The sequence below is a fragment of the Tupaia chinensis genome, unplaced genomic scaffold, assembly GCF_000334495.1.
Source record: "Tupaia chinensis unplaced genomic scaffold, TupChi_1.0 Scaffold000410_1, whole genome shotgun sequence".
Classification (NCBI taxonomy): Eukaryota; Metazoa; Chordata; class Mammalia; order Scandentia; family Tupaiidae; genus Tupaia; species Tupaia belangeri.
Genome location: NW_006159915.1, coordinates 2515463 through 2531196, shown reverse-complemented (window position 1 = coordinate 2531196; position 15734 = coordinate 2515463). Strand labels below are relative to the sequence as shown.

At 38.8% G+C, this 15734-nt stretch overlaps 1 protein-coding gene across 1 annotated transcript in view; it reads right to left on the bottom strand.

Annotated features, from left to right (window-relative positions):
• The window catches only part of ITGB8 (integrin subunit beta 8), a 102173-nt gene that overhangs the window by 19951 nt on the left and 66488 nt on the right, over positions 1-15734 (bottom strand). Inside the window, exons 8-9 of the mRNA XM_014590146.2 lie at positions 5703-5798; positions 1593-1682 (exon numbers count right to left, since the gene is read on the bottom strand). Of these exons, the coding sequence (XP_014445632.1) occupies positions 1593-1682; positions 5703-5798 (186 nt within the window). The remainder of the gene's footprint in view (positions 1-1592; positions 1683-5702; positions 5799-15734) is intronic.

Genomic DNA, 15734 nt, shown 5'->3' with positions numbered 1-15734 from the left:
CCAGACCTGTCCGGGGCAGGTAAGGAACACGGAACAAAATGTCGCTGTTTCCTTTGCCGTTGGTGCAGCCTGATCCACAGGTAAAAATGTCAATTTTTTTACCTATGCCTTTTCTAGGGTAATAGAAAGTTTATACTATGAAAACAGGATAACTTCTAACAGTGCCTGCTCCTTTAATCATTGAAAAGAGCTCCTTTCTTGGATTATTCTTAGAGATAAACTTCGGATGGGAATGAAATATATATACATTTGATTTCCTGAGTAAGAAGTTCTCCTAGTCCTAATGTGCCTGTTTTAACAGTGAGAAAGAAATGTAATTCAAGATGCTCTTCCTTATTCCATTCACTGTAGTTTTCAGACATGAAAAAAATCTTTGTTAAAAACAAATCTAGCAAGATTTATTTTCTTTTTAAGAGAAGAAAGTTGAAGTAAGTTCTCCATTTCATATCCTGTGTTTACTTCCTGCCTTTTTCTGCTGTACGCAGATTTAAGGCAGGTGCTGCCTGGAGAAAAGCAGAGAAGAAGTGGCCTGAGGCTTTTCAGCGCTTTGGCTACTATGTACACTATTAAGCTGTACGTGTCAGAGGGGGAGTCAGAGAATTTGGGGAAGGGGGACTTTGTAATTGGCCCATTAATTCGAGGTAGAATAAGGCGTATCGTTTGACACTATGTTAAAAAAAATTACAAAACAGAAAATAAAGAACAGGTGGTATCGTACAGGAGGAAGCACCTGGGGCCCGCAGTTGAGGAACACCTGGATTCGGATCCAGCTGCTTCTGATTATTAGCTATGTGGCCTCTGGCTAATTGTTTAACCTCTCCATACTTTGGGTTCTACAGCTACATATGGGAGTGCACACACCTGCCTTTTAAGTCAGGTGTGAGGATTAAACGAGGTCATGTATGGAAAGTGACTGGTTCTTAGTGGTATGAAAGTAACAGTCACTATTATAATGCCATCTTAAAGCGACTGTTCTATCCAGGAATGACTCAGGTTGTGAGAGCAGATGTTTCTTAGAATTCTTTGTATTTAGGCATTGACTCTTTACAGGATTGGTGACAGAACGAAACTGTCAGTTCAGTTCAACAGTATACCTATTAAAGTGGTTCTTTCCATCCAGTGATTTTAATAAAACTTTTAAAATCGTTGGTTGAACACTCAAGTGATTGATCATGAAGACCCCAACCGGGCGTCCTCTTACAAATCTCTGTATTGTCAGATGGTTCACATTCCCCGGCAGATTGTTGCTTTAAGTAAGTGTGGACTTCTTTATCTTTACGACAGGAAATTGTGCAATTTCTTGTAATAAAGTACATTCTCTACCCATGATTTGGTGTCTCCCTGAGCACTGGATGGAGAAGGAAATTCAGATAGCCTTTACCCCAAACTTAGTTTATTGCCAGCGACACAAGTGAGGCACAGGCAGCAGAAGCGACTTTCCCAGGGTGTCGTGGCGAGCTGGTGACGCCCACTTCTGAGTCTCCTGTCCTCTCGACCACTCCTCTCAAGACGATAGGCACTAGTTTGTACCTTACCATAGAAATCAGGGTTAAAAGTTGATCTGAAAAAGAAGTCGTGCATACTGAACATACCTGATAGGCGTCTATTACCAAATTATTGAGGTTTGCTGCCTTTGATTCGATTTCACCAGCAATGGTACCAGGCAAGAGGGGTAGAAGATCCTATCAAACAAATCAGTAACATTTACATAATGCTAGTAAGAGGCAAAATGGCTTATCACTCTACAATATTAATTTGTTTTTGTAGTCATTAGTGCTTCCACTGAGCCATTACATGAATGAAAACAATAAAAGAAGAAAAATATTAGTAGCCTAGTAGGTAGGGTGGCCAAAACATATCTCCGAAATGGTATTATGTATGTGTGTATGTGCGTGTGCATGAATGTACGTGTCTACAGCTTGAATTACATGATGACCTAAAATGCCAATTAAAATATAGACTGACATTTTCCATAGAACATAGCCTCAAGAAATTTTAAACGAGGGCAAATAGGTTTGCTAAGTTCTGCAAACTTCCACTTAGAGACTCATAATGTGTGTTTACAAATTAAAAGGTTCAGAGTAGGCCTACAATTTAGAAATAATTTAATATTATTTAATACAGCATTTTAAAAAAGGAATTGTTTTATTTATTTATTTGTTTGTTTGTTTTAATTTGACCAGAGAGGAACAGAGAGAGAGACAGGGAAAGCAAGAAAGCAAGCTGCCAGGTCTGGGACTTGAACCGCAGTCGACCACGTGGGAGTCCAGTGCCTTAACCACCATGCTACCTGCTGGCCCCTAATGCAGCATTTTTCTAATAGTCTTAAATTACCAAACTCTTTGTCATGTGGCATATACTGATATATAGAACTGCCGTTCCATGGAATGACCTTTAGTACTTGTAGGGCCAAGCTACAGGAAAAATCATTGCCACGAGTGGAAATGTCATAGAGTAGATGTTCTTTATGGATGATATTTAGTAATTATAGAGAAGACTAGATATTTCTAGGGAGAAAATGAGAATGAACAGAGGCTTAAAGGTCTACCTGAGTTATAGCTGAAGCAAGAACAGAGAAGAAAGCAGTCTGACTAGAGTGAAGGGTGCATATTTAGTCTTGAGATCCATTTAGTCACTCATTTTTCTGTTTGCAACTACTTTTGTTCCTGCTTTATGCCAGCTACTACTTACACATTAACAATTAGTATCCCAAGTCACTGGGAAAATGTGTCTCTCATAGATTTAAATTCGTTTTCCCAACTACTTATTGAACACCTTTTGCATACCACTTTGAAGATGCTAAATTGCTAGGCAATATCATTTCCATCTTTAAGGATCTCGCAGGCATATAAATGAGCTTCACAAAACACTGCGCATGGGAAGCAATAAAGATATGCACAGACCCTAACAAGAGGACTACCTAGCAAGAGTTAACCAAGTAAGGAGGGAGAACAGCTTCCAAGCATGGGGGTGGAGGTGAGCAAGAACAAAGCCACAAAGGAAACCCCCTGATGAGTGTGTGTGCACAGGAAGATTAAACGTATGCCTGGAGGAACAAGTGCAAGGCAAGGAATAGTGGGGGAATGAGGCGAGAGAGGCGAGCAGACAGCAGATGGCCTCATGTGCCATAGTAGAGACTTGGTCCTCTAAATCAGAGGGAGCCACTGGAATCTTTTACTCTGTGGAGTATTGTGGTTGCACTTGTGATTTCAACAGATCCTCCTGGCAGGCAGCTGGAGAGCTGGAGGATGGATTTGGCAGATCAATTCTGAGGATGCTACAATGCAGATTAAAGACGCTCAAAAAAAAAAAAAAAAAGGTCTCTGGGCAGTTGAAGTAGGACACGCTCAGGACGCAGCAGAGCTTATCAGACTTTTGGAAACTGTTGATTCTTACTTTGTGCACAATTAATTAACAGTAAACCTGGTTTATGGTTCATCAGTCAGTGGTAATTTTTTGGGAGGTGGGTTTTGTTGTTGCTGTTATTTCTTCAATGAGAAAGAGGATAAACAGCACCTCCAGTAGCGTCTTGACACTGCAGTCCACCCCCAGCTTCAACTGGCCCCAGATCATGGGCATCTGCGTGCCTGGCTAATCAGGGAGGTCTTTGGATGCAAATCCAGAAACTTCCCACGTCGGTTAGCCTTGCAGGGGGTCACGTTGTACTGTTGCACCACTGTCTAGCCCAAATCATTGGTAAATTTGAAAAGGAGTAGGGAGAAACTACTAGATTCAATAATACCACCAATATATAAACAACAGAGCAAGAGGTGGCAAAAGCTATGAAAAGCTGCATGGTATTTGAAAGTCAGCTATTAAGCTCGGGGGTTAAGAAGAGCACAGTATTGAGGGACGAGCAGTTGGTGTAATGGCTATGTCTCTGGACTCCCATGTAGTTGAGTGTGGTTCGAGTCTCAGACCCGGTGACTTAAACTCATGCCGGACGCATGTGTGTGCCCAAGATCTCGAGAGGAGAATGGAGAAGAAGGGATTGAGGTATGGCCATCCGCCTTGGGGGGTGATTTCTAGCTTTCTGTCTCTGTCTTTCTGGTGAGTGCATGTGATCTATACCAAAAACCTCTCCAAAAAAAAGAAAAAGAGCACAGTACTTGTTAGCAACTTTGGGCAAGTATTTAACTTCCCTAAATGTGTTTCTTCATCTTTAAACTAGGCATATTAATCATTCTACCATCATTGTTCTGACTTATTAAGAGGGTTAGATGAAATAATGTTTATAAACTCAGCATCTGACAATAATTAAGTATCCAATAAGCGGAAGCTGTTACTGTTTTTAATAAAGTGGTTCGTCCGGCCATTTAGGTTGGGCTGGAGCCCTACTTCTATGGATATAAATGTATTGTTACATTAAAAAGTGGTTCCATAGTATACAAACTTGTTAAAACATGGAATTAAATAGTTCCACTGGACATTTCTAAGAGAAGAAGTGATATGATTAAAATAGTGCTTTCAGATGGTAAATATGGTAGTTAGGCATTAGGGAAACTGGTGGGGGGAATGCCAACTTTGTGAAAATACAAGTAGGAGAGAAAATGTAGTTTCTCAGCAGTTTTAAAACATAAGTATAGGGCCCTGACCACTGGCCACTGAGGACTTAGAGTTAGGGAGTAGAAGGAAGCAAAGATAGCTAAGACAGCAAAGGTGATGAAGATGACTCCATGAAAAAGAGATACATAATAGACATTAGAGTATCACAGTATCATGGAAATGAAGAACCTAATAGACTGAAAAGAGACTGTCGGCAAACAGCAGTTTTTTGTTGGGGGGAAGGGTCTGTGGCATCTCCAGTGTGACATAGCTGTCCTATGTCTGTTCAGTATGTGGGTTAGGCTAGCGCACGGGTTCTGAAATTGTTCTTAGATAAGAAGGCTTTGACAGGCTCAGCCACGTTCATGACTCCTCTCTGTCCTTTATTAGATGATCGATACCAAAGCTAGGTGTGTTGGTTCTATTGCAAATTAAACAGTCTTCCAAATTTACCTACCATCACATATACCCACAGACCTGAATATTAGTAGGACTCTGGACACGAAGGGTAGAGATGGAATATGAACTGTCACCTTAAAAATCCTCATTATTGTCTCATTCAGTGCCAACTTAAGTGTCAGAGTGATTCCGTGTGTACTGAGTATAATTCTCAAACAGCACTGAGTACACGCACTTAATAAAGTTGTTTGAAACGTAGGTGGAATTTATACCTACAGGCTAATTTAAGACACTGTAAAGTACAATAGTCCCCCTTCCGCTGGGGTTTGGCTTTCTGCAGTTTCAGTTACTTGTCATCCACTGAAAATAGGTGAATACAGTATAATATTTAGAGAGAGGTCATATTCACATAACTTTTATTACAGTTTTATTATTTTAATTGCTCAATATTTTATTATTGTTAATCTGTGCCTAATTTGTACAGTAGCTTTATCATAGGCATGAAAATACTATAAATATGATAAACATAGTATTCGTAGGGTTCAGTTCTATTCACAGTTTCAGGCATTCACTGGGGGGGGGTCTTATAAACACACGGACAGGGAGAACTGCTGTATAGTTTAGTTAAAGCAGTTATAAACTTAGTGTGTGCAATGTATAGAAATTCTAGAATCCTTATCTGATTTTCAAAAAAGTATTCTAATTTCAATGATCACTGCAAGCATTTTAATTTTTCCATACTTTAAGAATTAGCATACCTTATACCAATGAAACTGTTTTCCTTGAACTGCAAAAATGACATTAATGTTGTTGTCTATTAATTTTTCTGAAAGTTGACCTAGAGAGGGATGTTCCTGTAATGGAAAATGAAATAAAAAAGGAGTAAAATTTAGTAGTTCAATCCCACGCATATCCAAGGATCTAATATGAAGAAAAAACATGATTGACACGACAATATACTTACTAGGAAAGGATTATGGTTCTACTAGAAACACTTCAACTCTTTTCAACATAACATCAGTATGAATGTATTAAGGATATTTGATAGACAAAGGCTACATAAAAACCTATAACTGAGAAAAGTGAAGAGGGCTGAGTCAACATAGTATGAAGAGTGACCAGTATCTCTTTAGGTTAGCATCAAACTTACTGGAATTGAGAAAATGTAATATTCAGAATTAGGGACATTCATGACAATCATAGTATGAGGCACAATTTAGTAGCAAGTATTGAAATAGATATATGTGCGTATTTCATATATATACACACACACACACATACCTATAAACCTATACACATATGTATGTGTATACATATTTATGATAAATAACATGATATAGCATAAACTTTCTTAGAGGCTGAAAACCCTGTACCCAGATCCCGTGTTGGTCACTTTACTACGTAAGTTCTCACTTCCATCCTCTGTAACATGCGACGGTACCTGTCTTCCATGATTGTGGGCAAGATTACAAAGATAACAATCGTATATGAACTATTTAGTGTAGTTTCTTGCCTAGAGTGGATTCTTTGAAAGAGTGGCCACTATGACTTTTACTGACAGCTGCTTAAACAAGGTGTGGGTTACATCTCTCTCAACTCATTGTTATGCTTAATCTTTTTGTCATGTTATATACTATAAACATGTTTTACTTCAATAAATGAAACTTGAGAGCCAACTGTGACGTATTTTTCTGAGACTGAGAAAGCTAAGGATGATTAGGGAAGGGAAAAAAAGCTTAGAGGGACCGGCTCTGTGGCACAGCAGTAACGCACTAAAGAGAAGCTGGATGCTGGGTAATGACCTTACTTTGCATCCCCAGCCTGGTTTGCCGGAAACACACCAGGCACATGTGCCAATGCTTAGGAGCCCACAAGCTCGACTACTGGGATAAGGCAGTTGTGTCATGACCAAACCTGGTGGAGGGCTTGCCCTCCTCTCTCTCCCTCTCTCTGTCTGTCGCTCATGTGCATGCACATGCTCTATTGTAAATAATGAAAATATTAAAATTTAGAAAATATGAGCAATGATGAAAATTGCTCTCAAGTTATGTAGTTAGATAAAACACTGGCATTTTTCTCTATATAAGCGCTTTTTTAGAAATTAAGATGATTGGGACCAGCAGTTAGCGAAATGGCTGTGTTGCTGAACTCCCATGTAGTCGACCATGGTTTGAGTCCTGGACCTGGTGGCTTAAACTCACACTGGGCATGTGTGTCTGCGTGCCCAAGATCCTGAGAGGAGAATGGAGGAGAAGGGATTGAGGCATGGCCATGCCCCCTGAGGGGTGATTTCTCGTTTTCTATCTCTCTGTCTCTGTCTGTCTTTCTGGCAAGCGCACTTAAGATGATTGTCTCAAATGATAAGTTCAAGGCTAGACACTCTCTCTGAAATGATGCTAGACTTCAGTAGTCTCTCCCTGTGTGGGGGTCCCTACTTGAATGAGCCTAGATTATGTGACTGAACCTAGTAACTGTCATGCGATTCAAGTTCAATCACGCCATAGTTTTTGTTCCCCATTGACCCCTCCAGTGTTAATTGTGTTTTCTTTGAGGGAAAATTTTGCTACACCATCTTGGTTAACATTTTTGTATTTTGGCAACCGTGTGAACATAGTAAAAGAGTTAACTTAACTAGCTTAACTTGGAGCCTAAGTTCTATGACCCACAATAATACATTTATAGATACAGGCATAAGATACAGCCTTGCATTTAAGAATACTATTACAAATATGAGAAACCATAGCAGTATCCTTTTATTTCTATGTCATCTATAATTATAGTGAAAAAAAACAAATCAAATTTTCATGAGTTGCATTTAAATGTGATATGACACCAATTTCAAAAGAGTCTTATAAAGTATTACCACATGAGTTTGCCTAAAGGAAAAATTCTGCCCAGAGCAATTCTTAAGAATAGAATTGTTAAAGTAATAGAACAAAAGAAATCCCCCAACTATAAATTCTGCCAGCTAAATTCTTATTCCTTGTTTTTAATAAAATACATAATCTTAAAATAGATTTGGGGCAATTTGCATAATGCTAGTAAATTAAAGTGAATGAGTAAAGGCAAGGTAAATCTAAATATATTGGAAACTTTTAAAAAAATAGCAACAACTTCTTTTCAAATATTTATGTTATAACAAAAAATAACCACAACTTGTCAAACACTCAGCTTTCTTAATTGTTAAAACCATTCATATTTTAAGGAAAATTTAATCCGTATGTTTTTTAACCAGCTTATACTTAACTCATATAAAATCATTATTTAAAGAACAGTCTAAAATGTAAGCAGCTTTGGAGCTTTCTTAATCGTTTTTCTTCTTCCAAAAACAGGAAGTAACATTGACCAAAAGTACACAAAATTTAGATCTAGAATGTTCTAGTTTTGTCAGGAGCTCATTAAAAATGTTGGTTGGATTTTTAAGTCTAAAAGAACACATATTTTGAACCCTAGAGAGAAATCTGTTTTATAAGAAAATCCCAAGTACCTTAAGACACATTTTTAAAATCACAAATGCATAGCAGATGTTTAAACAAACCACTGCTGACAGGAGACTTGTGGATGAATTGCCAGGGCTGAAGCCCCTTCCCCTTTCCTCCATGAAGCATATTATCTGTTAAGTATTTAATCTTTTATGTCTTGAATTCACTGTCAGGAGAACTTACTCCCTCTCATCCAGCTGTCTTCTCCTGCTGACGTCACTGTTCCTCCAAGCTGCTCTCCCTCCGTCTAACTCATCACATAGTGTTTCTCTAAACTCTGAAAATAATTACTAGATATAGCAGGCATTTCGGGGTGAAAACAGGGAAAAGGGAAAGTAGTATACCAAGACAGCTGCTAAGTAATTAAGCCTGTGGGAAGTAACTTATAAATGTCAGAGGGAAGAGGAGGTAAGAGAGGTTCATTTGGAACAAATTTGGTTAAAGAGATAACTGTATAGAGCTATATGGTAGAATTTTAATAATGTGAATATGTAGGTGGATAAAAAAAGTGTTTAAGATTCTTTTTATCAAGGCAAGATTCATAAAAGAAAACTTTTGTATAACAGAATGTGTTGAACTGAGTATTATAAGAAGGTATAAACACTCCAACAACTTAGTTAAATAAACTATAAATTATCTGGGTTAATTTTAAAGTTCATGTTTTAGAGGAGAGAGACCAATGACATGGAAGCAATCTGACAGCAGAGATTTATCTTGTGCTGAAACTTTAAATTATGTGCTGTCAGTATGCATCTATCCCGACGGCCTGCTTTCTCTCTACCTGGTTATTTGGTGATGATCGCATAGACCAGAGTTTCTCAGTAGCAATGCCATTGACATTTGGGGCAGGACTGTTTTTATTGGGGGAAGGGACTGCCCTGTGCATTGTAGGATGTTTAGCCTGGCCTCTGCCTACTAGGTGCCACTAGCACCCTCTTTCCCCAGTTGTGACAATCAAAATGTCCCCAGACAGGACTGAGTCCTGGGAGAGCCAATATTGCTGCCACTAAGAACCAAGAGCAGAGGCTCTGCAAAACAGACCTCCTAGGGCTTCGACTCCTAGCTCTGCAATTACTCGCTATATGACACTGAGTAGCTGTCTTAACCTTTTTGGGGTCCAGTTTCCATATGCATAAAACCAGTAGAAATACTAGTATCTACCTCTACATTTTTGGTGGGATTAGGTGGGTTAATGTGTGTGAAGGCTTCCGTTGATTGTTCTGTCATTGTTAACCAGATGGCAGTGAGTTGGGATTTCCGTCCTGATGTTGAGCAACCACTGTAGGCACTAAGTAAGGATGTGTATTGCAGACAAGGTTTTGATCTTTTTGGTGCTGCCTTTTTCTCATTTATAAACTGGAAGTAAAACCACACCTACAGTTCACTGGGATGCTGGGTGGCACATGAACATAAAGGGACAGATACCACAGGACTGCCTAATGGAAAACATTTAGGAGGCCATCACTAAGGCTAGATGCTGGGATATTGTATGTGCTCTTTTTTCCCCAAGGTTTTTCCTTCCATGAGTCAGAGAGGCAGAGAGAGATGGAAAGAGAGAGAGAGAAAGGAAGAGACAGAGGCAACGCCCCCAACAGGGTCCTGATGCCACAATCCACCCCCTGCCTTTAACCGAGCCCCGGATCATGCCTGGTGTACTCAGGGAGGTTTCTGTGCTTGAACTGGGAACACCTCCCATGTAGGACTGCCTCACAGAGCACTGCGATGACCACTACCACCGTCTGGCCTCTCTGGTATATGCTCTGACTGAGCTGCCTTCACACCTGACCCCCGAGGTATTTAAGTTTGTGATCCCTGCCAAACACGGTGTCAGCTATCGTCATGATACTCTGTTCACTGAAGGAGGGCATGCACTAATAATTTCTGTAAGCTTTTCAACAAGAGCGGCAACAAATGTTTTCTGTTCAAGTATTATTTAACCAAGACACCTCATTTAATTAGAATGCTCCATTCCATAAATATTTTCATCAAATTTGAATTTTGTTGGGTCACTTTTGTATCCCATCAATATACAAAACCATCGCAGAGGCACTATCAGCAGAGCCAGACTATTCTGAGCTCAGCACAGTGAATTTCTGCATGCCACTTTTGCTTCAATTTAAAAAAAAAAAAAAATCCAACTGAATACTGTTTGCACAGATCATTTCCTGATTACTTTTCTGAGAACCTGAGAAGCATTCAAATTAGGTCTTTTATGAAATGACTATTGTAATGTTCTCATAGTGTTTACAATTTAAAACAGATAGTTCATGGGGCCAGTAGATGGTATGTAGGTTAAGGCAGCTGGACCTCAGAGGGTAAACTTCCTGGTTCAAATCCCAGACTTAGTGGCTTGAAAAACACACTGGGTACAGGAGCATGAGTGCACAAAATTCCCGAGAGGAGAATGGAGGAAAAAGGATTGTGGTGTGGCCATCCCCCTTGGGGATCATTTCTCACTTTCTCTCTCTCTCTTTCTCTCTCTGTCTCCCTCAGGTGGACACATACATCTTATAACAAAGCTAAAAACAAAACATAAAAACAAAGCCAAAAGAAATCAGTGCAGAGGCCACCAGGCAATGGTGCAGCGGTAAAGCAACTAGACTCACATAGGAAAGGTCCTGGGTTCACATCCTAGGATCTCCTTGAGCATATCGGACATTTCTCTTTCTATTTTTATCTTTCTGTCAGTGTTGAAATAAATAAACTTGAAAAAAATACAAGCAAGTAGTTCAATAATAATAAGCTAAAATCACGTTGTTAAGTTTTTAAAAGCCCCATAAAAGAAGTAACAATATTTCTTTTAAAAACTGCACATGCACTTAAAACTTTCTAGGTGCACTTGGTGCCTGGTACAAAATAAGTGCTCAGCGAATTGGTATTTTTATTAGTATGTGGCTGGAACAAAAAAACTGAGATGTAGACAAAAAGAGACATTTGGGCTGGATTCATGACCTGGTGGTTAATGGAGCCAGGTCCCCAGACCCAGTGGCTTCAGAAATGGGCAAGATGTTGTGTATATCTATGCCCAAAATCCTCAAAGGAGGAGAAGATGCAGGAGAAGGGATTGTGGCATGGCTAGTCCTCATTGGATGTGCTTTCTTGTCTCTCTCTCCCTCTCCCTCTCTCTCTCTCGTGAGTTCACATGGCCACTAGGAAAAGAAGAAGAAAAGAAAAGGAGAGAGGTTTAACACTTTCTGAAGCAGAAGTAGTCATGGAGCCACAGAAGTAATTTATAAATCTCTTTACTATAAAATTACAAATAATTCCTTAAATGGAATTCTGCCCAAAGTTAGACATGTGTTCCAGAATTTGAAAATGACATAAATATATCTTTCAGAAAAAAAAAAGTGGAGCACTAAAGTAAATATAATAAAAGTTTGTTAACTCAGCAGAGTAATGAATTAAATTAGTAAATTGTCTTCCTATGCTTTCATTGCCGTTACAGAAAAATTAAACAGAATTCCAAGTGGTTGGGATTCATGGTAAGAAGAAAGCTTCCTAAGTGTCACAGTAGATTTTGTTAAGCACAATTGCATGAGAAGAGGCGTGGTGTTGCCTACTCTTACCCACAAGGAAACAATATTCTTCAATAATACCTAATATGCCTTATGTAATCCTGCCTCAGCCTTCTAAAATGCTAATCCACTTGACAGCTAGTCTATTCCGTATGTGGCCACAAAGGAAGGAACTATGAAGCCAGTAGTAAGAGAACTCTAAGGAGATACATGACAGGATGGCTAAAGATCATTGCCCATAATGTGCTGAGGCATATAAAAAGGCTGCATAGAAAAAGAAATACCAAGCTTAAACTGGTAAATATACATACTAGAACAGACAATAGGAGTATTTTAGTATCTTGCTAATTTGTTTTCTTCTTTTATTTTTTAGAGGTTTTTGCCTTAGGGCACGTGTACTCCCTGGAGAGAGACAGACAGAGAGAGGGAAAGTGAGAAATCCTCCCCCAAGGAGGGTAGCCACATTGCAATCCCTTCTCCTTCATTCTCCTGGGATCTTGTGCACACACACACACATGCGCCCGGTGTGATTTTCAAGCCACCAGGTCTGGGATTCAAACTGCGGTTGGTCATGTGGGAGTTCAGCGATGTAACTGCTATGCCATCTGCTGGTCTCAGTATCTTGCTAATTTGAATCACTCTATTCAGGACTAAGAGTCACACCAACATCTGAAAATCCCATTGATAAGGTCCATTTGATGACATCCATTGCCCCTTGATTTCCTTTCATTGTTACTGACTATCTTGGTGCTATTCTCGGCCTCCCCCAGGGGTGGAGTGAATGGTTTCTGACAGGGCTCTAGCTGAGATGAGGAATAACTCTGGCTGTGCTGGGTGGAGGGGCAAGGTGAAATTCAAGACCCTTATCATTAGTATTCTGTCCTTTACCCCATTGACAATTTTTATATTAATATTTACCATTTTAGAAAGAATACCATACTTCATTATTTCTGGGTAAATTATGAAACAAAATTACTACTCAGTTACAGCACTTGATCTTGAAGAAAAAGCATTGGAAAATGTAATTTATTCAATAGTGTAACATCATTTACCAGTAGCCAAATACAAATATAGACAATGTGTAAGTATAAATTATTTTAATTAAATCTTGTTTTTGTATAAGCCAAACCATCTGGTTTATACTTTTGTAAGTAAGATTATGACCATAATATCAGAGCAGAAGTTACACCAAGAACATCTTCTCTCTATTTCTTTTACTTTTCAGTTGAGACACTGTGGCAAAGTGGGTAAAAATACAGATTTTTTGTTGTTGTTAGTTAGGTAGTGTGAAGGTTAAGGAGCTGGTTTGAAGTCAATGGATCCAACATGGCAAATTGTGTTGTTCAAATCCTAGACCCAGCAGCTTGAAAACATGCTATAGGAATGTGCATACATGCTCAAAATCCTAGGAACAGACTGGAGGAGAAGGGATTGTGGCATGGCCATCTCCCATAGGGGGTACTTTCTCACTTTCCATTCCCCCCACTTCCCATGGTGAGTGAACTTGTCCACTAGCAAAGTCAAAACATTAAAATAGAACTTGTTAAGAAGTTTATTTTCTTTCATGAGCTAGGGGTGAGGGACACCTAACAGATCCACCCCCAACTTCAGCCAACTCCAGATTATGGGCCCACTTGTACCAAGTGAGAGGGAGGTCTCTGAATGCAAACCCAGAACCTTCCCATGTGGGTCAGATTTGAAGGACATTGCATTTTATGACAGTGCCACTGTTCAACCCCCAAGAATACAGATTTTAGTATAATATTGGGCCCTAGCACTGCAACTTAGTATTTTTAGCTGTCTGTCTTTAGACAACTTACATAAATTTTATGACCCTCAGTCTTTCTGTTTGAAAAATGAGGATAATTCTGACTTTATGATTGAGTTATTGTAAAGATAAACTTTATTTTATTTTTTATGCAAAGTATTTGCTACAGTGCTTTCGGTTATACATACTCAAAAAATGGTAGCTTTTAGTCTGGGGTTCACCATGACCTTCATGAAACAGTTATGTATATAAGCAGTAAAACTCTAGCCTATGTAAGATACATAAAAGTTTTTTTTTTTTTTAACCAATCATTTATTTTATAAATAAAGAAACAGAGTTTGGGATCGAGAAGGTCAGATACATTCAACATTACTGGTATTGACTGCTGGAGATAAAGTTAGTAAGTGATTAATTGTTTAACTTATACAAATTTTAAAATTCCTCTGTAATGGCCAAATATGAGAGAATGAAGTTTATTTTAAATGAAGAGCTAAATATGCCCAGGGTCAATGTAGCCGTAGATAGAGGAGTTTTTAGAGCAGTAGAGCATCTTGTATTTTTATGGATGGTTTAGGGGTAAATTAAAACGCTTCAGTGTCTTTTGTTTTATGGTAGTGTCTCTAGAAATGCAGGTTAGGAAAATTCTTAGGAAAACGATCCCTTGAAACACAGACCTATGAAGGCTGAAATAAAATATTATCCTAAGGTATTAAAAAACATACTGCTACTTGGTTTACTTAACATACCACACCAGTGACACATGGAAGGGTCATTTCTTTAAATACGTGGAACAATAACCAAGAAAATAAAAGACGTTCATTACAGATTGCCTAATTTCCTGATATCATAAGAATCCAAACACTGTCTTAAATTCCAAAGAAGTATAATTTATTTCCATAAAGTTCTATGACAGGGTATCCTTCTAAAATTCTGACAGCATTTCTTTGTCTGAGGAATCCTCCCTAGATGAGCAACAGCATCCTTTAAATACAATTATGGAGAGATGACTTCAGTGACTTGGCAAAACCTCAAAAGGGTAATGCCATTTGAGAACAATGTCATTGTTATTTCTTCTTTAAAAATAAAAAAGCTTCTGTTTGTCTCACAATGGGATAATTCCTCCTGTCTCCTCCTCCACTTTCCAATAAATAAATTAGGACTCTACCTTAGATTTAAAGAGGTTAAATAGTGGGAAGAATAGAAAAGAAATGACTAAGTAGAAGTAGGTGGGGCTGCCTAAGTGCAATGAAGAGAATTAGCAAAGGGAAACACACTGCAGGTATTGGAGGCACTCTAAATCCTCGGTTTCTTACATTCCAACTCTAGTTACCTTTTGAAATCTTTACATTTGAAGACTACTTTAAAATCTCTGCATTTTGACTATTTTAAAGAAACTGAATTAACCAAAGGTCAAAATTGTTTTATGTGGTAATACAGTTGCCCCTCTAGCCTTTTAAGTCTGACAGGTCCAGATAACTGGTGATCTATTTTAATTTCACACACGAGAACTATACGGGTAGTGGTGTAAAATGTAATGTATATGCCGTCATTTATGAACAGTGCATGGAGTGCCTCAGTGTACCACAGCATATTCACCAAAGTGAAATGAAATATTTGAAAATTCCAAGGGAAACACCGTAAGGTACCCGTTAACTGGAGTGGTTCATTGTTTTAAGATTACATTTGTTTTAAGATTGCATTTTCTAGAATTCACTAATGTTGGGGAAGTGGTGGTTCCAGAAAATTATATTTAGGGCTAGCAAGTGGTGGTTAAGGCACTGGACTCCCACATGGCCAACTGCAAATTGAGTCCTGAACCCAGTCACTTGAAAATCACAACAGGCACGTGTGCATGTGTGCCCAAAATTCCAAGAGGAGAATGGAAGAGAAGGGATGGCGGCATGGCCATTCCCCCAGTGAGATGATTTCTCACTTCCCTTTCACTGTCTTTCTCTGTCTCTCTCCTGTGAGTACATGTGCCATATGGCAAAATCCTTAAAAAAAAAAAAAACTACATTTGTCTTC